The 24,818-nt window shown below is 41.6% G+C and overlaps 1 protein-coding gene across 1 annotated transcript in view; it reads left to right on the top strand.

Annotated features, from left to right (window-relative positions):
* The window catches only part of GADL1 (glutamate decarboxylase like 1), a 126,512-nt gene that overhangs the window by 95,443 nt on the left and 6,251 nt on the right, over positions 1-24,818 (top strand). The window contains exon 14 of the mRNA XM_015418396.1: positions 1,791-1,880. Coding sequence (XP_015273882.1) covers positions 1,791-1,880 — 90 coding nt within the window. The remainder of the gene's footprint in view (positions 1-1,790; positions 1,881-24,818) is intronic.

Raw genomic sequence — 24,818 nt, 5'->3', positions numbered from 1 at the left:
CTTTGAAAGGAGGGAGAAAATGATATTATGAATAGTATGAGTGCCCTTTCATGAAAGAATTTGGCACAGCTGGTAGTTTCTGCCCAGTTGGGAGGAAGATTAGAACGGTAATTGAGGTTGTATTCATGTTTGGGGGGAAATGACAAGTCTACTATAGCTATTTTCCTTCTCTGCCGCCCCCAAATTCCCATGTTGATCTTTTTTTCTCTCTCAAACCACAGCATTTGGGGAAGAATGGTGCGCATTTTGGAAGATTGTGTGTTATAACCATCATTGTTAACAACAGCCAATTAATTTTTATATTGAATTAATTTATGATTATTTTTGGAATGGAAACCCTATTACAGTAGCACAGAATTCTAAGCAGAAAGGTGGAAAAAACTAAATCCAGTGGAATGTGTTGATACCCCCCCACACACTTCCCGGCAGCAGTCTTTTTTCACATTGCCTTTTTAATTTCAGCATTTTTTCTTCTTTCACTCTGAAGAAGGCTCTGAGCAACTGGGTTATGAGTGTGTTGGAAATAAAGTGGGAAATTTTACAAGGTGTAAATACAGAAGGAAATGTTTTAGTTTTCAGAGTATAAATGGCCACATTTTTTAAATCACCCATTGCATTGTCTGGAACTAATTATTGCTTCACACCCAGTAAATATCAGTTGCCATTTACCAAGAGATAACTTATAAAAATTTGCAGGTAACCACCTAATATGACAGTTGCCTATAACATCTTGTCAAGCTTTGGTGAGAATTTTACCGCTCCTGCTGTCTGTGGACTAAACCTGTGAGATGTTTTTTCTCACTTCTTTGTGAGAATTTCACTGCCCTCTTTTCTCTGAGTGCACCTATGGATCATTTGTTTCCCACTCTGTAAAGCAGAAGTGGTACACAGCAGCTTTATATATTTTATTACATTTTTAAAAATTCATTTGTGTTATTTATGGTCTGCTTTTCTCACTGATACTCAAGGCGGATTAGACAATGTAAGGTCCCGTTCACACGCGGCTATTTGGTCCGGGAGCGGGACAGTTCGGGGCCGGATCAAACCGGCGCGATCACACCACCACATCTGGGAAGCGTCCGGCTTCTGTTCCCGAACTGTCCCTTTCCCGGGATAAGCCGCGGCAAACTGAACCACCTCCTTTGGTGGTTCAAAGGGACGTGCCGCGGCAAACCGGGCGTTTGATCGCCAGCGCGTCTTTGCGCTGGCACAACCCCGGCCCGGAGCCGAACTGCGCATGCTCGGACATGCGCAGTTCGGCCGGCTAGGCGTCGGAACTGGGTTTTCTCCCCGGCGTTTGATCGCGCCGGGGAGAAAAGGCGGCGCGGCCGGGGGATCCGTGGGATCCCGCCGCGCCGTGTCAACGTTGGCGCGGCTTTTAACAGCCGTGCCTTAAAGAGGCTTTTCCCCTGCCGTGTGGCAGGGGCCTGAGTCAATACAGTCAACAGGATGGGGCATCCAGTAAACAATGCAAAAGGGGTTTGGACTGTGGAAATCTGAAAACAAGCAGGAATCTGAAACAGACTTGAAACAAAGTATAAGCATTTAAATGTGACCTGTTAAAGGATGCAGGAGTTTCATAGCGGGAGCATACTTACAACAACAGACGCTATTGTTGTTAACTGTTTTTCAAAATTCAGTAAGGCTGAAAATGTGTCCAAAGCAACTTAGTGCATCTATGAATGAGGCAGGATTTGAATTCAGACCATACTAATTTTCTTAGATGTAGATGGCCTGATTTTCCTAGTGTGACCTGAAAACTTCTCAATCTTCTCTCCCCCCCTCTCTAGCCAGAATATGCAAATATTTGTTTCTGGTACATTCCACCTCGCTTGAGAAACATGGAGAGAGGACCTGAATTCTGGGAGCAGCTCCATCAGGTGAGTATTGCATGGCATTTATTGAATTGCCAGTTTATTTCCAATAGGACACCTGTGCAGCTGCAAGACAAACACAAATTCAGAAAGTGACACTTTCCCAGCGTTCAATGTATTGACTCATAAACCCTTTCCGTGGGTCTTCCAGGCACTGGAGCCCAATCAGAGGAAATAAGTTTGGCAGCTCTAGCTGAGGAACAGGTAGGGATCCTGATTTATGCACGCTTTTGTGTGCATTGAAATGAAAACGACTCTGAAAGCTGCTTCTGTGTATACTCACAAAAGTAATCCATCATGGGAGCGCTGTTTTGATCCAAAGATAGGCATTCCTAGGATTTTAAAGTTTACTACTATTTCAATTTAGACAAGGCTAATTAAGTTTTCCTCTTAATATAATAGATGCAGACATTATACAAGCCTTCCGCTTGCTATCAAAGCTGCTAACATATGGCAGAGCTGAGGGAAGATGAACAATGTTGTCTGTCTCTGTTGTCTAGACAGAGCATTCATTACCTGTGTTTAGACATTTAACGTTGTCCTTGGGACTTGCTTTGCATGATCAATGGATAATAGATGGGAAAAGGGCGCCTAAGAATACATTTCTGATGTTAAGCCTGCCTATAAAAGGAATTAGAATCAGAATGGGGTAATTATCAATAGAGTCTTTTCCCAGTCTGCTGGAAAAAGCTAGTACTTGGGGATAAAGAGTAAAAAAAATTTTTTTAAAGGTCTAACAAGAGTTTCATTAAGAGAAAAGTTGTGGAAATTGTGAATAAATAACTTTGCCAAAAGAGGGGGCTGGGCACTGCTTACACTGCTCCTAGTGGCCTGTTTGGGCCACTCTTCTTCCTGCAGTTCTAATCTTAGACATAAGTGCTAGACATAGCAACAGAAGTAAATATGTGTACATCTGGTGGCCTGATCTTGTGATCTCTGTGTTGAGGGCGGGGCTGGTTTGCAGCATCTGGGAGGAGGGCCCTAAAGCAGCCAGTGCAAAACAAGACTGTGCTCTTTGACCTCACTGCCTGATGCAGCAGCTGTGCAACAAAAGGCTCTTTTCATCCTTTTCAGTTGGTAGCATTGCAGGGTGAGGATACCTTCCTGTACCTAGGAGTGTGTTTGGTTTTGTAACATACACAGAGGTGGATGCAAGCACGTTCCAGCTGTTTCTTATGGCAATGCAAGGAACGGGCATTTCTGGAAAGTGGAGCAAATAACCAGGGCTCTGACTGACTGCCCTCTCCTGCATTAGGACTGTACTTCATCCGAGTAGCTGCAATTTTATACCGAACCTCTGGACTTGAGTCATAGGAGCTATTCTCCTACCAAAGTTAAGCTGGGATGTTGTGGTTTGTTTGTGTCTAGCTGAACCCATGCTTTCCTCTTATTTCAAATGTTGACAATTCTTATATGAACACCCAGAAGGAAGATCAGGATGATCAAGCTGGGTTTAAATTTACACAGCTTTATTTACAATCCTGAAACAACAGGCAGTCAGGGTCTGTGCAGCAATAAAAGCTGCATTGCTCTGCTATAAAATATAATTTGGTACTCTGGCTCCCCATGTGGCATTACAGTCAGAGGAGCCATGGCCACTGAGGCCAAGATGGACAATCCTTATTCTTTCCCTTCCCTTCCTGACACCACTTGAGGGTAAGGGAAATCAGTGCAATCCATTTATGTTGTCACTGCTTGATTTGCAGTCCAACAATTTATTAGTGCCTTATCCCAGGAGAGTTCATTCCCTGGAGACTTTTAAGATGTTAAGCTTTTGAAGGACACTGACTCATACACTCCAGTTTGGTGTGCCAGTTGTTATTGTTTTACCTTGCTAAACAAAGATGGAGACTGCTGGTAAGTGCTACATGCACATGCAGTCAGTTCTTATCCTTAACAGCTGATGTCACTTGCCATTACCTTTGAGCAATTAGATGCAAGTGAATCCCTTTGCTAAATAGGAGATATTTAATAAGCAAGATTTTGCAGATGAAAGAGGAAATCTCTCTCTCCCTCCCTCTCCCTCCCTCCCTCTCGCTCTTTCTTTCTTTCTATTAGAGAGAGGGAGATCTGTGTGCATATAAAACCCAGTAAATGGAGAACAAATATGATCCTCTGGCATGTTGGATGTATGATGATATTTATTGCTAAGTATATGGTGAAAACTGTTGCTGAACATTGACATAGCTTTAATAGAAGGGATGATAAACCTTGATCTGCTTTTGCTAGTACTGTACATGCCTCCAGAGGGTTTTTTTTTCCTCTTTCTCACTTGGCTACGTCTTATAATTAGGTGGAATTAACTGAAAGGAAACTTTTAGGATTAAAAGATATACATACCATGTGTCCTTCATTGTGAGACTTGGGTTAGAATTTAAGCCTTACTGTTCAGTGCGTGGACTCTAATCTGGGAGAACTGGGTTTGATCCCCCACTCCTCCACTTGCAGCTGCTGGATGACCTTGGGCAAGCCATAGTTCTGACAGAGCTGTTCTCTCAAGGACAGTTCTCTCAAAGCTCTCTCAGCCCCACCTACCTCACAGGGTGTCTGTTGTGGGGAAGGGAAGGGAAAGGAGTTTGTAAGCCGCTCTGAGACTCTGAGTGAAGGGCGGGGTATAAATCCAATCTCTTCTCTCCTTCTTCTTCTTCTTCTAAACCCATTTACCAGGAGGTCAAATCCTGGACCATGAAACCCTGATTGCAGTGCCCCATTTAGTTAATCCCCGCTGTGTCGGCATCTTGTATGGTGCAATGAAGGGATGTTTTGATCTACAGTTATCTGGGTGGCTGCCACAAATACCATTTTGTTAAGATGCAAGGAGTGAGGACTGTAGCAGGCACAATTTGGTTTGTTGATCCTCTTCTTTAACTCAGCAAGATTGTTGTTAGAACAGCTGTTTCAATGAATGAATGACTAAAAGGCAGACTAACTGGAAAAAATTCACCCCACATCTCCCTCCGAAAGCTCAGCCACCTAGCCCATCTTTTTCTCTTCTAATGTGCTAAATATCCCTGACCTGAATGGCTCAGGCTAGTCCGATCTTGTCAGATCTTGGAAGTAGGGTCTGCCCTGTTTAGGACTTGTATGGGAGACTACCAAGGAAGTCCACTGTTGCTATGCAGAGGCAGGCAATGGCAAACCACCTCTGTTTGTCTCTTGCCTTGAAAACCCTACAAGTCAGCATAAGTTGGCTACAACTTGATGGTGCTTTCCACCACCAATGTGCTAAATGGAAACAGAAGCTTCCAATCCAAGGTGAACATTGGGGTTTTTTGGGGGGGAAGGCAAGTACATAACCTCTTCCTGCTCACAGTCAGAACATTGAAAGAAGCTTTAAAAAGTCTGCTAGCTCATGAGTTTGTTGCTAGATATTTCAGGACACAGGTCAGCTGACCTGCCTATCTCATGTACAACTGGCCACGTGCAAGGGAGGAAATGGAGATTCACCAAGTACTTAGTCTACGATATAATAGCAATAATATTAATTGAAATGAAAAGTACATGAGGGTTTCCCCAGTTGGCGCAAATAGTGCCTCCCCCACACACACACCATTTGAGGTCAGGAAATGATACAGGTGAATTTTTTTTTAAAAAAATTATATCCCGCCCTTCACTACCCAAAGGAGTCTCAGAGTGGCTTACAATCTCCTTTCCCTTCCCCTCCCCACAACAGACACCCTGTGAGGTAGGTGGGGCTGAGAGAGCTCTTTTGAGAACAGCTAGTGAGAGAACAGCTCTGAGAGAACTTGTAACTGACCCAAGGTTATACCAGCAGCTGCATGTGGAGGAGTGGGGAATCAAGCCCAGTTCTCCCAGATTAGAGTCCATGCTACTAACCATGACACCAGACTGGCCCCTTGAAGCCCCTTCTCTCCATGTGCCATGGTCCCAATTTGAATCAGTTGCCACGTGTATGGGAACTGAGGGGAATCATTTCTTACCAGAAGATAAAGTAGGGAATCAAGAAATAACCTGTGTAAATTGTAACATGAATGAGCCTTTAGTTAACAAACAGATGGAGGAACCAGGGGGGAAAAAGAGAAAGCAAGATGTTAAGAAATATAAAGTGATGGTCAACAATGGCATTCATCCTTGAAAGGACCTATTCTAAAGCACAAATGTGTTGGGATATTGCAAGTTCATCCTTCAGTCATTAAAGAGTTAATCTGTTTGTTTGTACATGCTAACATTAGTTAGTTAGCTTAGGACCAATTAGGTTTTAGGCATGTATTTCCTGCCAGAGAAAAGGAGGTAATATTCCTAATTAGTTGGGATTTGGGCCAGTTGTTGGCTAATCAATCTAATCCATTTTATTGGGGTGCTACTTGCAGCTTGGCACATATGCAGGAAGTGGGGGCAGAGGGGTAAACGTTCTGTCTCCTTTATTCTCACACACACAGGATGTTTAGCAAACAACTAGACAACATGGAGCTTAGAATCAGTTAGCCAGGAAGTTTGTTATTTTATCTCCAGTGTAACCCTCTTACCCTTATTATTTAGTAAAGTCTTTTTCTTAAACTAATACACACGTGTGGCTGCAATCCTTTTTCTCTGCTGAATATCCAACACAATGTACATTAATTCTGTCCTAACTTTACCTTTGACATTTTAGTCTGTTTCTTGAAACCTAACTGCTTGTTGCTATATAAAAATCTGCTGTATAAAAAACCTAAGATGTAATGTTTCCTTTAAGGTTATTTTATGTCTCTTTGTTTATAAAGTGAATGTGTGCATTCAGGATTTTTGAAGTTCGAGAATATCACTTTGCTAGCTACCAAAGGTTTCTTGTTTTTCCCTTTTTTTTTTTTTTTTAAATTAATTACATCCATGCATGTGATATTAGCTAATTACTATATTATCAGAGAAGTTCAAAGAGAAAAAAAAGGGTCTGGTAAAGTTTGGTTTGACAGGTGTAAAAGAAATGACACTTTCAACTTTATCAGCACCAACATACAGAATATATAGCACTTTAAATTTATTTGTGAATCATCTTAGTTTTAAAACAGCTGTTTCTGGCACTTGATAGAATTACCACAATGCAATAGCATGAAACAAAATGGACACTGTTGTTGGTTCTTATGAAATCTGAGGTTAAATTATTGTATTTCTGTTTTAAGTATAATTACTTTTTTCTGAGTTACTAGTTGTATTTTTACCCTGCTTTGATCCAAAATTGGCCCTCAAAGTTTACAGCAATTTAACATGGAGATAATTAAAACATAATAATAAGGTGTGTTCGGGGAGGGGGTCTCGATGGGGTCTGGGTCCAACTAGCAGGGCTGCCTGCCTCTTTCACCCTCTGGCCTCTGAACTGGCAGTTGGTAACTAGAGACTTTTCACCTTAGCTGTGAAAATTAAAAATGGTTATGTGGAGGGTATTGAAAGTTACAGCTTTGCTTTGCTATAAAAAACAGAGATCTTTTAATGATTTACTCTGAGCAGATAAAAAGAGACTTTTTATTAGACTGAGCTGAAGTCATGTAAGAAAAAAACAAGGTTTATCTGTCTTATCCTATGCCTAGGTCTTGAGTAGGGCCTTTAAAAAACCTTATTAGAGTACAATTGGATTAGGTTAGAGATGCGAAATATAATCTTGTCCTCCTCTTGTGCAGGAGCTTTGGCTGCTTTAAATATTTCATGAAGCTGTTTGATAGTTTGCGGTGGTCAAAGTCACAGTCTCAATAATGAATAATGAAGGTTAGATTTGTCTGTTAGTACTTATGGGTTTTAAAAAACTTCAATAGTGAGTACTTTGTTGGTCTTTTCCTATAAATTTCCAAGCCTGCCTGTTGCGATTCTGCATTAGCATACGCCCTCTGTAGACATTACGTTGTATCCCATTCAAATGCCGGGTGACCCAGCGAGTGTGTTTCTGGAGCATAGGGTTTCCAGCTTCCAGGTAGCCCTGCTGATAACCCAGAATTACAATTGATTTCCAGACTACAGATATTAATCCCCCTGGAGAAAATGGTTGCTTTGGAGGGTGAATTCTATTGTATTATACCCCATTGAGGTCTCTCAACAGACCCTGCTCTCTCCAGGCTCCACTCCCAAATCTCCAGGAATTTCCCAACCCAGAGTTGGCAACCCAAGCACGATTTGCGCAGTTGTAAAATGGTGTGAGTTGGCCTGCCCGTGGATTTTCCATGTGGGTACAATTTGCATTCACACGAACCATTCACTCTGATTTTTCAGAGTTCTGGTTCACTTGAATGAAAGCTGTAAGCATACAGAAAACCCAGTTGCCCAATTAACAAAGTATGTTGATTGCATAATTTGTGCTCCCGAAACATGTGACTGGCAGTCTTTTGCTCCACATGAACAGAATGCAACATAATATCTGCAGAGAACTATTTTTAGCCACATATATATGGTGATGTTATCATGATGAATCTAGCTTCTACCATTGCTCTTAAAATTTCATACAATTTTTAAAAAGTGTAATATCCTGCCTTTCCATTTACATAACTGTTTGGAGAATCATAAATAAAATCTGGACAAATCCATACAAAATCCTGTTAGAACATTCAAAATATTCCAGTCTCAAAGACAAACCAAATACCATTTTTCAAGAAATTTATTCAAAAGGTCATTCATAATTACAGTTAGGCAGAGGCCATTTTAATTAAAATAGATTTTGCCTGGGTGAGGACACCTTGTACATTTCCCTGGGAAGGACATCACAGCAGATAGGGGAATGACCATCGAGAAAGATGTGTCTCTGTAGAAACCTATCAGACTTCCAAAGAAGGAGACACCCTGATTTGAGAAGACACTCTTGGCATGTGAGAAGCTAAGCTATTTTGTTCTGGATCACCTGCTGTTTCCAAGCGCTTTCCATAGCAATTCTTATTGCGCTAATCAAATCTGCACTAGGCTCGGATTACTGAGGCAACGCTGTGTTTTCCCAAGACAGCAATACCACTGTTGAAATGTATAAGAAATATAGTTCTTTACCAGTCTGTATTTGAAAAACAGAAAACTCAATCAGAGCATGGCACTGCTCACTTTTTTGGTGTATGGTAAGTGGGGCTACTTGTGTACCAAGTAAGAACCCCCCCACACACACACACATGGAGCTTTCCCTTCTTTATGTACCAGGCAGTAGAGAAAAATGTCAAAACTTGCAGTCCTTTCTTGATTTAGAATGCCACTTGAGTCGTCACAATACAAATTGCTGCTTGTTCTGCAGCAAGTTGGGCAGCTTATCCCTTTGGGGGGGGGAAAGAAAGTTGTCAAAAACATCCTTTTAAATCTCATAAGAGATTTCAAAAGAAAATGTGTAAGGGTTTTGTTGTTGTTGTTTTTGCTGTCAAGTTGCAGCTGACTTATGGTGCTCCTGTAGGGTTTTTAAGGCAAGAGACATTCAGAGCTGGCTGTGTCTTTGCCTGCCTCTGCATAGTGACCCTGGCATTCCTTGGTGCTCTCCCATCCAAATGCTGACCAGGGCCGGCCCCTCTTACCTTCCAAGATCTGACAAGATCAGGCTAGTCTGGGCTATACACACATTCAGATCTTTTAGCTAAACACACAAAAAAAATTGTGCAAGTAACCTGGTCAATTAAAAGGTAGCCTTAGTCTCAGAACCATAATATTCTACTGCAGAATACATAAGACTTGCATACTGTTTGGCGTAGTCCAGTGAATCCTGCAAACACGCGCACACTTGGAACTTCTTTCTCCTAACCTTCTGCACTTGGCAGGCAGTGAAAGAATGTACCATTGGGGGGCACCAGTGCAATGGAAATACATTTGAGCTTCTAATTAGTGTACCATTGTTAATATCTTCTAGGTGCAATCATGCAAATCTGCATCTTTAAAATAAAAACCTGACAGATCCTTTTTAAAAAAAAAAAATTAAGAAACACGCGTCCCCCCCCCCCCCGCTGTATTTACAGGCTGGTTTGTTTTTCTGAGGAGCTAACATGCTCCCAGGGAATCTCCCCCCCCAGCTTATTTGAATTGCCTCCTGTCCTCCTGCAGACTAAATCTGCTCTCCTTTTTTTATAGAAGACTCTTATCTGGAGGATTACATTACCTGTAAAGATTTTCAAGTCTTAAAGTCAAATATTTTAGAAGAAAGACTCTGTGCTCCTTTGAACTTGCTTCCTAGTAAAAGTGCTTAGAATTTCAGTGATAGAATACAAATATATGGGAGAGTTTTATTGAAAGCAAGTTATCAGGAAAGTAGGTAGTTCTGCTTGTACAGATCAGGAGGAGTGCATTCATTAGAAATATTGGTTGACAGGGATAAATGGGTCTTTCAAAAATTGGCAGATTCCAGTGTGCAAGAAAGCCGGCCTGTTCAGGATGTTAGTAAATTTGAAAGGATTATATTTTAGAATAAGTATTCTCTGTGAGAAAAGTTTTAAAAAATAAGTAGGGTATACCGGCAGGATGATAAAAGATTTTTTAAAAAATGTACAGAACATGCTAGTAATAACTAGGGCTGTAGTGTACAAGCTGTGTACAAGGAAACACTAATGTGCCATGAGAGAACTATTAAGCATGTGTGACTGCAAGCATCAAGGACCCAGTGAGCCCAAAAGTATGCATTCATACTTTGTGTGGATCTTTGTATGAGTCCACATACATGCCTTGCCTCCTTTCAGTTAGCCTTTGCTGGGTGTGGATAAATCTGCTACTGTGACTTTTTTATTGAGAGTGGTTGGATCGTTCAGACATTCTCAATGTTCCAATGCAGTCAAGTTTCCCACCCTGAGAGGAAGATGTTTGTTTGTTTGTCTGTGCCTGAGTCATCAGTCTGGGCTTTTATCCTTCCAATGAAGAGACACGCCTAGAACAGTGACATTGACATCTGCAGAATAAGAACATAAGAACATAAGAGACGCCAATGCTGGATCAGGCCAAAGGCCCATCCAGTCCAACACTCTGTATCACACAGTGGCCAGAAATACCAGTGCCATCAGGAGGTCCACCAGTGGGGCCAGGACATTAGAAGCCCTCCCACTGTTGGCCCCCCCCAAGCACCAAGATGATAGAGCATCACTTGCCCCAGAGTCCCTATCTATACCTTGTGGCTAATAGCCACTGATGGACCTCTGCTCCATATGCTTATCTAATTCCCTTTTGAAGCCGTCCATGCTTGTAGCCGCCACCACTTCCTGTGGCAGTGAATTCCAAGTGTTAATCACTCTTTGGGTGAAGAAGTACTTCCTTTTATCCGTTCTAACCCGACCGCTCAGCAATTTCATGGAGTGCCCACGAGTTCTTGTATTGTGAGAAAGGGGGAAAAGTATCTCTTTCTCTACCTGCTCTTTCCCATGCATAATCTTATATGGAGGTATATTCCACTGATAGAAGGAAAGGTGTGTTCTAGACTCTAAAAGCAACCTTTTGAGAATGTTAGAGTAAAACATGCATCTAATTTCCATGCAGGAAAGAAATGTGCTTCTGCTGCCAGAAGCTTAGGAAGCGCCGAGGTATCTCAGCCATCCTGTTGGGATAGATGATGAAGTTTAAATTGTTTGTTTTGAGTGTTGTTTTTTTTAAGAAGAACAAAAGTGCAATCAGTACTGGAGGGAAGGACACTGGATTCTCAAGTTATCGCCCAACCTATTTGTTAAAGTAGTCTGTTTTCCACACAGTGACTGCAGTCACACACACTAAATAATCCACTTTCAATTAACTTTTCAGTGCACTTTCCACGTGGATTTTACAGTGTGAACTGGCAAAATCCAGTTCGAAAGTGTATTGAAAGTGGATTATTTAGTGTGTGTGACTGAAGCCCCTGTCAGAGGTCAGCTAGATTTGAGTCCAGAAGCACCTCAGAGACCAGGAAGATTGTCAGGGTATGAGATGTTGAGAGTCCAACCTCCCTTCGTCAGATAATGAGTTGGAACGGAGATCTCTGATCCCTTGTATCCCAGCCAGAAAGGTGGGAGGACTCCACACAGTCATCAGTATTGTCTGAAGCTTCCTCCAAGCTACTTGTTGAAAGTTTTACGTGTTACTGCAGCAGTATGTGTTCCATATTTTACGAACTTTTAACTCATTAATGTTTTATCACACCCTTCTGCTAGGAGCTCTGCGTGGCATACACCACCTTATCACCCCCTCCCCCAATTTTATCCTCCTAACAGCTCTAAGAGGTAGGTGAAGCTGAGAGATGATAAGTGAGCTGTATGGGTCAGGCACCTCAGGAGGACAACCTTTCAAGAGATGGCGGTCTTGCAGAACGCACCTAAGCTTTGTCACAAAGAAGAAGCATGCATTGCCAAATTTTGAGGAGGGAAGGCTGTGGGTTTGTAAAATACACCTTTATTGAGCAAGTATTCTAAGTTTTAAGGAAGAAATGGGTGTGCCTTCTTTCAGTTGCTGTAACTAACTCTAGCTGACATCCCTCCATCAGTGAGGAAATATGCACCTTTTTGCATTAGTAAGGGTTCTGTAACACTCTGAAGCTTGCAGCCTTATAATAAGCTGAAGTCAGATTTTTAAATGTCGATTTACCCAGTGTATTTTATAAATTGCTTTCTTAAAGAAACTAAACGACGTATAGTAAAATACAAATTTAAGATAGCTTTATGACCCAAGGAAATCTTGCATATCCAGTTGTATCTGATATTTGAAAACTTCTGTTGTGCTGAACCCCCACAACATGCTGCCTTTCTAGGGGTTCATTTGGAAATATTAAAAAACAATGTCAGTCCTATTGTAGTTATGAAAAGACTTGCCAGCATTTGTGCAGTTCTTTTATTCACTCACTAGATGGAGATCAAAAGCAACCTAAACAGTATTCCTCTCCTCCCCTTGGTCATCGACTCACCACTGGCACAACAGAAAATGAAAACATGATATAGGTTACCTTGCCAAGCATTTAAACTTCTTTCCACTACCAGAAAGATTAATCTTTTTTCCCAGTACCCATTTGGAGATTAAGGTAGAAAAAGAAGGTTTTGAGTGATCCTGTACTGTTGAATTGTTACTACAATTACTGCACTATTTGTTTTTGTGGTATACAGGAAATGTTTCTCTCCTGATTGTTAGAAGCCAACCATAAAATGGCTCATAGCTGTGGAACAGGATTTGATTAATGACAAAATTCTAATCTATAGCTGTGCAGCCAAACTCTTTGAAATTGCGTGCAACTTCTGGTCAGTTCAGTTTATATTTTTGCCCTGTTCTATGCAAGCCAGTGTGTGAAGATGTTAGGAAGGAGATAGTTTTGCAAAATCTGGACAGAGAAGCTAGTACTGGTGGCAGTAGCAGCAACCTCAGACCCCAAATTGAAGGTCCCCCACAAATGCATCACAGATCATGGGGAGCATGAAAATGAAGGGGTGTGAACTGACAGAGAACTGGGGAGGACTGAGGAAGCAGCGCTTGAGAACATGGTAGGAGCAGAGAGCAGAGGGATGAAGTACTGGTGGTCAGGGAAAGGGTGGGGTGGGATATGGGCAGGGGTCATTTCCTGCAGGAGCGCACAGGAGCGGAGCTCCGGCAGTAAAAAGCCGAGGGGGTGGGCATTTGAAACAAACCCCACCCCCTGCTCCCATCAGCCCTCAGTCAGAGCAAGAAGCAGCCAGATAAGTTGCAGAGCCTCCCCCGGTCCAAAACAGTACAGAGGCATCTTTAAGACCAAGTTTTATTCAGGTACAAGGTGCGAGGGCAGATTTGCACGCCCCCCCCCAATAGCTAGCAATCCAGTGGAGCCTGAGCGGTGGGTGTTGGCTTCTGACACACTTCCGGTGATGTCAGGGGTGTGTGGCATATGCAAATAAGTTATGCTAATGAGTTATGCTAATGAGCTCCTGCACCTCTTTTCCTACGAAATGACCCCTGGATATGGGGACAGTTCTCAGCTACACAAAGTTCCTGTTTTCTATTTGATGTAGACACCTAGCCCAGGAGGAGGGAAAGTTTGTATTAAAACAGATGTCAAGGAGCTGATTCAACAGTTTTTTGTAACAGTTTTTTTAAAAAATAAATTCACAAGAGCTCATAATGGTTCCAGAATATTTTCTTGGTATTTTGAATGCTATTGGAGCAAAATAAGTGTTCAAACAATAGCATTAACAAGGGGTAGTCGGTGTGCTAAAACTGTTCTTAGTTTGCAAGGGAAGGTGAGGAAAGCAAAGTTGAGATAAACAGCTAGACAATCTGTTAGAGAAAGGGAAAGGTTTTCCCTGCTGGAAATATAAACTTTGCATGCATTGAAGGATCTGCTTTGGGCTGAAAACCATCAAATGTGACACATTTCCTACACAGAAAGCACTTCTGAATTGAGGGAAATGGGTGATTTGTGTATTGCATGCCGCTTAAGACATGCATTGTTTATATGCTGCAGTGGGATATACATTTTCCTGGAAGTAAATAAATAAGCTGCAGGCAAGCATGTTTCCCAGCATGGATAGTTATGAGGGAAGGGACTTTGAGTCAGTACTGCGGTGTGGCAGGTCCTGACCCTAAAATCAGTGAGGGAATAATGTTGTTATACCCTCAGCCTAGCAGGGAAGGTCTCATAATGTCTTTGACTACTGTACGTCATGCACCAGAGCATTGCTATAGCGTTGGGGAAGCTCATTTCTCTGTAATAGTCTGTGTGTTTGCCTCTCTTTCAAGCAGTATTATTTTATTTGCACATTAAGTAATTCATTGTTGTACTGTTGACAGTACTACTTTGTTGGAGAATATCTGCTTTGTCCCCTTGGTGAGAAAAAAAAGTGACTATCTCTGGAATTTAGCAAGATAATCAGCAGGATACTGTTCTACCTAATTACTCATGCCCAAGAGGAGAGAAGCAGTTTCACTGTATTTATTAAAATAAATACAGTTGATTCTTTAGTTTCCTCTAAGTGGCTTATCTCTCCATAAAATTCAGCACATAAAAATATTAAAAATGGCTCCTAAACTGCTCACAGTGTCTTTCAAGATGGTCAAAACAGCCTGGGAAAGGAGCAGAAAATTAATACCAAGCTACTGCTTGGCACTATCTTGGAAACTTGCCACTATGTACGCATGCAAAGTTGTCATAATGAACCCTGTGCATTTTACAAAAATAATAACCTTGCTTGGCTACAAATAGCTTGTGGTACGTTTGTGCTGATGGCAGACAACCCGGTGGCAGACCACAAACTGAAGTGAATAAGCTTCACTGACCCTCATTTGTCAGAAGAGAGCAAATCATAGTTTGTGATCTGAGTTATTATCGCACACTAAAGTTTCAAGCAGAATTCTTTTGTTATCGAGCTATACATGGAGAGGAGGGAAGGAGCAAGTGAGCTGGAAAAGACCTCCTCTGACAACAAACCATGCCTTTGGTCCAAGGTGATATGAAACATTAAGTCAATAATGGCTCCTTCATCCATGCAAGTCATCATCATCAGTTGTTTTCATATTCATAAATTGCCTTTCCTCTTTTTGAAGCGTTGCAGTCATTAAGTGGCAAACGTGTGTCCAGATTTACTCTTATAAATGGGTAAACATCAGACAAAGGGTGCTGTGGATCTGACTACCTATATCTTGAGTTTTCTACATTTCGGTTTGGGTTGGTAACTCATTGCCATACTAACAAAAATGAATCCGTGGAAGTCTTGTCAATTGGGGGAGTTCAAGGGAAGCTTAATGTACACATTAAAGTAAATAAATCCCAGAATTCAAGCTGTGATAAAAATGCATTCCATTCAGTTTTTTTGATTTATTGGGTATTATTAGATATAATTATTAAAAGTACAGTAATTATGCTCTGTGCTCTGGTAACGAATATTGGCACATGGATCACATGTGCATTGAATTTAATTAGCGTTAATTGAATGGATTAAATAATAGAAGGATTAACATCTGTTACATAGCCAAACTCTTAGATTTATCGGTCTTTGAATAAATATTGGCCTCTAGGATATCTGGTCAACAAACCTTATTAATGACCTTCCTTTAATTGGCACCTGAACCTACACAGGGGAACCTTTCAGTGTAGTTCAGTTGCCCACCTTCTTTTCATTGTGCTTGTCTGACAAAACAGTAGGAACTTTTGAAGTGTAGCTACTGATTACTTGCCCAATCTTTCAATCTACCAGCAGTCAGTTTTGTCAGGAGATTGCACTGTACTTGGTAAGTAATGAAAAAAAGGGTTGGTACTGGCATAAAGAAGTCTTGCTAGCAAATGTCTGCACCAGTAGCTTTGATACCAATATCACAAATAATTTGTTCTTAAATTTACTACAGATTGCTTCTGTAATCTATACCTCACCAACTCCAATGAGTGTTCCACTAATAAGTTTAGTGGGGCTCTTAATACCATTTAAATGAAGTACTGTCTCCTCTATGCATTGTAGGGTATTAAACAGACATCACGGAAATGGTAGTTTCTGTTGCCTAGAGTGATCGCAAATGCATCAAGTATAGATGGAACCATTTGGGAACATGGTGTAGGTTGCAGACTCCACCGATGAAATGTTCATTCTACTTTTGTTCCAAGGACTTTGGAATTGTGTATATACTTCTCCCTTTCTCTGTGTTATGCTCACAAAAGCCCTATGTGGTAAGTTTGCCTGTTACAGTTTCAAATACGCTTAGCAGAACAAGTACAGAACTGATGACTCCCCAAAAACCCTAGCAGTTGCAAAAAATTTTTTTTACTCCTTTTGTCTATTGAGTAATAAATGGTTTACAATAACTATTCACTGCTCAGTATCTGTTAGAGCTGTTATTGGATGAAAGGAAAGATCCAGTACACTGTTGAAAACTGCAAAGCTTAAGAGATGGAGTTGACCAACAGAAGTTAATGTCCACCCTATATGCTGTCCCCCTGTTTTTGGAAGCTTATGCTGTTGCCAGCACATTGAAATGTGCCATGTTGAAGGAACTTAAAGTACAGCTGGATAAACAGTTTGGAATTGCTTTTGTGTAACAAAATTTCAAAAATGCTATCAGCTCAGTAAACAACTGTATCTGTGCAGGGCAAATGTGATACAACAGTGTGCAAATTGTGTTCACATATTAGCTTCTAAACACTGGTTCACATTAGAATGGAATGTAGCTGCAAGTTCAGAAAGCATCTGGGTGTATGTGTCCTGGTATATATTCTTAGGTTGTAGTTTGCTTTGTTATAAAAGCCTGTAATTTGAATTGTTCGATAAAGTGATTCTGTATGAAAAAGACTATCCAGAGTTCAAAAGCTTGCACTCTGAATATCATGGCATCTCCTTGCCTTGTTTTATAGGGTACCAATAAGAGCACTGTTTAAATCAAATTGTTCAGGCCAGCTTCCATACTGGTCTTTCTGTGTCTCTGCCTTTCACCTTCAAAGTCATTTGCTGAAATCAGTAAAAATAAAAAGTGTCCTTCTACATTAGGATTCAAGTCTCTAAGTTAATATACTGTGTGGTGAATTCTTAATTCTGCTTAAAATATTAACAGTTAACAGCAAACCCTTATTGCTTTCTCAGTTTTTAATTATTTGGATTAGGATGTTCACACATAACAAAGGACACCACTCTTGTATTTTTAGGGCAGCATTAATTGTAAATTTTTTATGGGAATAGTTATAAAATATTTAATGAGAACCATACAACTGCATTTAATAAAATTGTTTATTGGCAATATAGCTATAAAGTGACTTAGAGTTCCATCTGGTGAACAGCTTTTGCTTTTTAGGGTTTTTTTAAAAAGAATACTTCATGAAAAAAGTCTTCTACTTTGGGATAAATATCTATTAATTGAGGCCCAGCTCCCAACATAATCCTTGGTCCTTGCAGAATGACATCTTCAAACACACATGTGAAAACAATATATCAGAATTATCCTTGTAAATGTTCCAGGGTCCATCCTAAAATCATTCTAGATGGAATTTGAAATCTGACATAGGCTTGTCCTAGGAAATTATAGACTGTTTCTCCCACAAGTTTTTCACATGCATGCATGATTGGAGTCGCTTCATCTTATGAACTTTACATGTGTAAGGAACAATCTGTACTCTTATTGGATCCCATGCTTAATAACACTGGGATGAATTATATCAAGTCATGTTAGTGAATAATATAGCCAGGGCATCATCTGAAGGACAGGTTTACAACATTTAACAGTTGGATACTCAAAGGGAATCTGAGGGATGGTCTACATGTAATGACTTAGATCGACCAGAACATTTCTGTAGATCACAGGTTTTCTGTCAAAGAGAACCGGGTTTGATTCCCCACTCCTCCACTTGCACCTGCTGGATGACCTTGGGCAAGCCATAGTTCTGGCACAGTTGTTCTTTCTCAGCCCCACCTACCTCACAGGGTGTCTGTTGTGGGGAGGGGAAGGGAGAGAAGTTTGGAAGCCGCTCTGAGACTCCTTTGGGTAGTGAAGGGTAGGGTATAAATCCAATAATCTCCTCCTCCTCTTCTTCCTTCTCCTCTTCTTCTTCGGGGGGGGGGGGGCGTTTTAAAGGGAAGTCATATTCCAAGGCAGAAATTCTGCTGCCTACAGAAATATCTGGTAGATCCAGTCCTCTGACTTCGTGGTCTACTTGAAGTAGCCTCCACATATTTCCATGTGTAGCATGAATCACTTTTGTGTGTGGAGAATTTTCATGCCACCACCAGGAATGTCTTGTGACATGGAACTCTTTGTGCTGTAGTGACGCACACAACATATGTTGTGAGAAACAGCCACCACATGGGGATTTTTGAGCAGCTGCTCCCCTGTGACAACTGTATTCTGTAAGTCAGCCCTTGGAAACAAGGGATGAGATATGATAACTTGTTATGGAAAGAAAGCTGGGGAGCAGAAAGAAACAGATGGATAGGAAGAATTAGGGAACTGCTGGTCCTACTGTGGTATCTGTCTAGCATCTTAGCATGTTCAAGAAACCATAAACAAAGGAGAACCCAATAAGGACAGAAAAATGTGAAAAACTTTGTGTATACACACTTGAGAAGAGTATTATGCAACTAGTAGAATCCTGATCAATTAGAAAAAACAAAACCAAGCCTCCTCAAATCCTAATGATTACTATCATACCGATGATGAAGTTCCAATAGAACCAGTTTCCAAATTACAGAATACCCAGGTTGGGTCCAAAGCCCCCATCCTCTGTGTAACAATTGCACACAAGTCCTTGAGTTCCTATATGCATGGTGACCAATTCAGGTTACAGCTGTGAGATGCATGGAGAAAGGGTTTCACTCCTCACCAGCTGGGAAAACCTACGTTGGTCCATTGGGGAAATCCATGTTGCTGTTGCAGAAGCTCATGAATGTTCATGTGGGTATCACCAGTTGGCAAAATAGTGTTCCCCTCGAACTTTTTGAGGTCAGGAAAACAGCACTGGGGGAAGGTTGAACCCCCTGTTCCATCTGTACTGCAGTTGCTATCAGAATCAGTCACCATGCATGTGAGAATTAAGTGTGTGTGACTGGTGCAGAAGATACTGTGTGGGGATCTTGGCCCTAACCCATGTATTCTGGAAATCCACTCTAGCCTCACATTTGGTAGTTTGCTGTATGTGGGGAGCTTCGGATCCCATATAGTTTTGTGGAATACTCCTATCTGTATATGGACTTCATTACAGAAGAGTCATTCGCTAATGTGCACAAACAGAACTGAAGAGGAATGTGATAGTTGGTCCTCCTAAGAAAGAGATTAACATAGGTGGTGAGCTTTTTGAAATAGGTTCTGTAAAGTACTGGGTCCAGACGCATTGTTAGTGAATCAGCTCATAGTTTATTAAAAGCAGGAGAAAACTGAGATGAGATAGCAGGACCTAGGGTCTGCTTAAATGCCTGTTCCATGCCACACCCAACACCCACACCCACACACGCGATTGGTTTATTTACAGTGCACCCACACCCATAGGTTCCTTCTAGGATCCGGCCTGATTGATTGGCCCGTAATTGGATCCTCTCTCACTATTGTGTCTGGTCATGAAGCTCTGCTAGTTCGCATGACCATGTGCGAACCCGACCGCATGTTAGTACACAACAGGTTCATTTCCCTTTTATTAATGAGTTTAAATGGCCAGTTATTTTACTGCAACTTGGCTTTGAGTATCCTACAGTTTCTATGAAGGAGATTGCAATCATTCCATGCTAAACTATATACATTGCTTTTGAGATTCGCTTAAACATTAATGTTTCCCTTTATCTCTACCTAAAACAGAAGAACAAAAGCATCATTGTGACTCTTTAATCCCTACAGTAATACAAATCTGTAGAATGCTATACATGTATTCTGTGCCAGATGCTGGCTCAGGCAATGGCAGTAATCTTTGTGAATAGTAGGGAAACATCCCAGATGTCTCAAGGGACATTTATTTTTCTACAGCAGAACCATGTCAGTTTTTTTAAAGTAGCGAGTCATCAAATAATGTATCATTTCCCATTGAATGTACACTTCTAAGTTTTACTGTGATTTTTGTTCCCCTAGAGGAAAAGAACAAAAGCTCATCCTGGTGCATATAAACTATAAAAGGATTTTAAAACAAACTTTAGAGATGACATACTGCTGTTTCATTCCACTCGGTAGGGAAAAGAATTCACACTGCAGTGGCAAAATGCCTTTCACTAAATGATATTTTAACACTGTGGTCTCAAATGAATTACCTGGTGGTGGCGGAAAGTGCCGTCAAGTCACAGCAGACATATGGCAACCCCATGGGGTTTTCAAGGCAAAAGACATTCAGAGGTGGTTGGCCATTGCCTTCTACGTCATGACCCTGGTATTCCTTGGAGGTCTCCCATCCCAGGCCAACCCTGCTTAGCTTCTGAGATCTGATGAGATTGGGCTAGACTGGGCTATCCAGGTCAGTGAATGAATTGCCTAGAACTATTTTTAGAAATAGATACTGACAGGGCTCTTTTTGTAGAAAAAGTCCAGCAGGAACTCATTAGCATATTGGGCCACACCCCTGACAGCACAGCTCATTAGCACATTAGGATGCACCCCCATGTTACCAGAAGTGTGCTCATCCAGCCACACCCGCCTTTTGCTTGTTATTCTGTTTACCTTGTTGTCAAAACCCAGGGCTTTTTTGTAGCAGGAACCCCTTTGCACACCCCTAATGTACCCAATCCTAATGAGTTTCTGCTGTTGGGTGTGGCCTATTTTGCTAATGAGTTCCTGCTGGGCATGGCCAACTTGGGAGCCAGCTGGAACTCCGTTCCTGTGCGTTCCTGCCCAAAAATAGCCCTGGATACTGAAGCTGTAGGACTTTCAGGATCTCACTTGGAATTTATTCTGTGTTTCTTCTTTTGCTACATTGATGGTAATGATGATATATTTGCATAACAACTTTGTTGTGGAATCTAATGGGGGGAGGGCACCATGTTACCCCCACACACACCAATTCCAAGCATGAAGGGTAGGATAAGGAATTTTTAAAGATCAAATAAAAATAAATAAATAAATAATATGCTTTTTTTTAAAAAAAGCTGCCATTTATTTATTTAGGCAATTCACAAGGTATAATCAAATGAATGACAATCATAAAAGCAATGTGTTACGCATACCATAAAACGGTACAATTTCCATCAAAACAGTACAATAGCCAACCTTCCCCCCCCATAATCCATACAAGCAATTAAAACAAAACAGCGCCATTTTACAAGCCCCTTTATAAAGTTTTACTGTGTTGTTTGAAACTGTTCTTACCCTCTCCAATCCTCATGGATAGGTTAGAATAGAAGTTGTCATCAAATAAATGCACCACATATTCCACGGCATATTTTATGTACTGTCAAGGCTACACATCCCTGTACACGCTATGATTAATGTGCACTGTCTTTCCTTAATAGACAAATTGAGATTTGAACCGCAGCATTCTAACGTTTCTTTTTAGAGGCAGTGTTTGTTTATGCTTATTTATAAAACCCACCTATGGATAGACGCATGCCAAATTACACTGTGATGACTGCATAAGCAGGCAGCCTGTTAAGGGTGACATGCATTTCAGGGCCACAAATCTCCAGATTATGGTTCTCAGAAGAATTAGTCTGATTAAGCATCAAGTTCATAGCTGAGGGACCAGTGAGGAGAAGCACAGGCAAATACAGGCATCTCTTTCTTCCTGTTAATACTATCCAGTCGCTGTGAGGAATGTGGAAGTGGCTGCGATTATTTTGACAAATGCATTTCTCTCTGTGTTTTTTTTTGTATGGTATGGCACAAGGGAAACTCTGGCGCAGTCATGCACAGCAATAATTCATTGGTGGTTTAGGGATGTGGGCCCAGAACAAATTCTAGACAAAAGCAAAACATGTTTGGGTTTTTACAGACTGCCTTGGCAAAAGGACCAAAGCTGCGATTGGGAGTGCCAACATTTGGTCGTTCGATTGCCCTCATCGTGGTGACAGCTGAGATGTTACCTGGATTAGCTTTTAATTACCATCAAAGAAGAAAAAGGCCCTTGCATTCATCTGCAACCAATTTCACAACACGAGCAATATAGTTGTGATGATTGAAGTAGCTTGCATGGTTTGTTTGTTTTTAAAGTAACCCAGTCTGTAATCATGACATGATGGTCTGTTTTGGGGCTAGGAGTAAGTTTTAGAACCAAGGCCAACCATTTGCATATTAAGCGACACACCCCTAATGTAGCCAATCCTCCAAGAGTTTACGGTAGCCCCTGTAAGAAGAGCTCTGTAAGCTCTTGGAGGATTGGCTACATTAGGGGGTGCAAAGGAGTTCCTGCTACAAAAAGAGCCCTGAAAATAAAGAGTAAAGTTGTGGGAAGCTTCATGTATGTATGAGCACTCCCGCACCAGAATAAATGGCAGGACTGGGATGAAAAATGGGGGAGATTTAAGGGCAAGAAAAGGCAGGGGAGGAGGAGGTATACAAAATTCAATTAGGGGAGGTATTGATCTGCAAGAGAAGAAGGGCCTGGGCTGTGGTTCAGTGGTAGAGTATCTCCTTTGCATGCAAATGTTTGCAGGTAAATTCCCCAGCATCTCCAGTTTAAAAAGGATCAGGTAGGAGGTGACGTGGCGAAGCTGTACCTGAGACCTTGATGGCCAGAGTAGGCAGTATGGACCTTGATAGGCCAGTGGGCTTTGCATGCAAATGTTTGCAGGTAAATTCCCCAGCATCTCCAGTTTAAAAAGGATCAGGTAGGAGGTGATGTGGCGAAGCTGTACCTGAGACCCTGATGGCCAGAGTAGGGCAGTATGGACCTTGATAGGCCAGTGGGCTGGCTCAGCATAAGGCAACTTCATATATCCCCATGAGAACCCTTAGCCAAGAGTGGGGAGGTAGGAAGCGTGATTTGGTCTAGGCTTTCCCTCCTCCCTCCAGTTCCCTCCCAATTTTTGCAGTTGACTGATAGCAAGGCCAGCTGCAGTAAGGCTTTACCTGGAAATGAAGGGGATTTGAGGCTAGAATCTGGGGATTTGGGTTGGAGGTAAGAAACAAGGTAAGCAGCAGGCAAACTCACTGGGATTTAGGAATAAATTGGCCTATTTTTTAAATATGGTAGACGATCCATGGCACGTACGACAAACTATGGTATAAACAAACCAGAGTTTGTTGTGATGTTTGAATGCAGTTCTAATCTAGCAAAACAGGTCAAATACAAGAATAGGACAAAATAATGTCAACGTCTCACAACGTAAGGGCGGTGCATCAAATCAGAGCAGACGTCTGGGGTCCCCATAGGGTTTTCGAGGCATAAAACAAACAGAGGTGGTTTGCCATTGTGTCTCTGCATAGCAACTCTGCACTTCCGTGGCGTCTCCCATCCAAGTACTAACCAGGGCTGACCCCGCTAAGCTTCTGGGATCTGATGTGATCGGGTTAGCCTGGGCCATCCCTCTCTTGTAGTCATAGAAGAAGTCAGAGACACACCTGAAAGATCAGTTTAAATAAACTGAGAATCAGGTTAGTGAATCAATGCAAAGAAAGAGGAGCTTCATCAAATGCCTGACAGAATAAGGTTTTTCCCTGCCTGGTAGGTAAAGGTAAAGGTTTCCCTTGCTCAAAAGCCAGTCGAATCCACCTCTAGGAATGTGGTGCTCATCTCCGTTTCCAAGCCGAAGAGCCAGCACTGTCCAAAGAAGTTTCCATGGTCATGTGGCCGGCATGACTAGACGCCAAGGTGCACAGAATGCTGTTACCTTCCCACTGAAGTGGTACCTATTTAAAAAAGGTAAAGGTTCCCTTGCTCGAAAGCCACAGAATGCTGTTACCTTCCCACCGAAGTGGTACCTTTTTATCATGCGGCACCCGGATCTCGAACCTATTTATCTACTTGCAATTTATTGCTTTCGAACTGCTAGGTTGGCAGGAGCTGGGACCAGAGACGAGAGCTCACTCCGTCATGCAGCACTCAGGTCTCGAACTGCTGAGCTACTGACCTTCCAGTCTGCAGTTCAGCATCCTAACCACTTGAGCCACCACAGCCTGGTACCTAAATGCTAATAAAGAAAGCACTGAATGAACCTCACAAGGAAGAGTAATTTGGAGATGTTGTGAGAAAGCCCTACCTTTTATCTCCACCTGCCTCACCTCTAGTGGCAGAGCAAACCCAGAGAAGGATCTGAGATTGCCATCAAGGATAGCCTTATCATCGGCCAGTTGCTCCTTTGTGTTGCATGTTCCAGCTCCTGGTAGGTAGGTCACTTGCCCATTCAGACTCCCAGTAACGCATGCAGATTTGCAAGTGGATTTTTGTTTTCAAGGCAGGTATATTTTACATGGAATAAGAATACAGCTACCTAATTCTGAAGGTTTTCAAACAGGTATTGTGGAACATTCCTATCATCTCCATTCATTAAGAAATGTTCCTAATGTTTCCTAAGATATTTTTAACACCAGTTTTATAATCAGTTGTATTTTTCCTCCCCCCCCCCCCCCCAGAATTCAAGAGAAAATTCTGGTTGCTTGTTACATTCTGAATTGGCATACATTCATGCTTGTGTCGTGTTGTGATTTTTAATTAATATGTGGAGTGTGTCAGCTTGTAGTAAAATGCTAAATAAAAAGTTAGACTTTTATTGCAAAGGC

This window comes from Gekko japonicus, unplaced genomic scaffold (genome assembly GCF_001447785.1).
Source record: "Gekko japonicus isolate JY-2015 unplaced genomic scaffold, Gekko_japonicus_V1.1 scaffold106, whole genome shotgun sequence".
Taxonomy (NCBI): domain Eukaryota; kingdom Metazoa; phylum Chordata; class Lepidosauria; order Squamata; family Gekkonidae; genus Gekko; species Gekko japonicus.
This window is presented reverse-complemented; position numbering and strand designations above follow the sequence as displayed.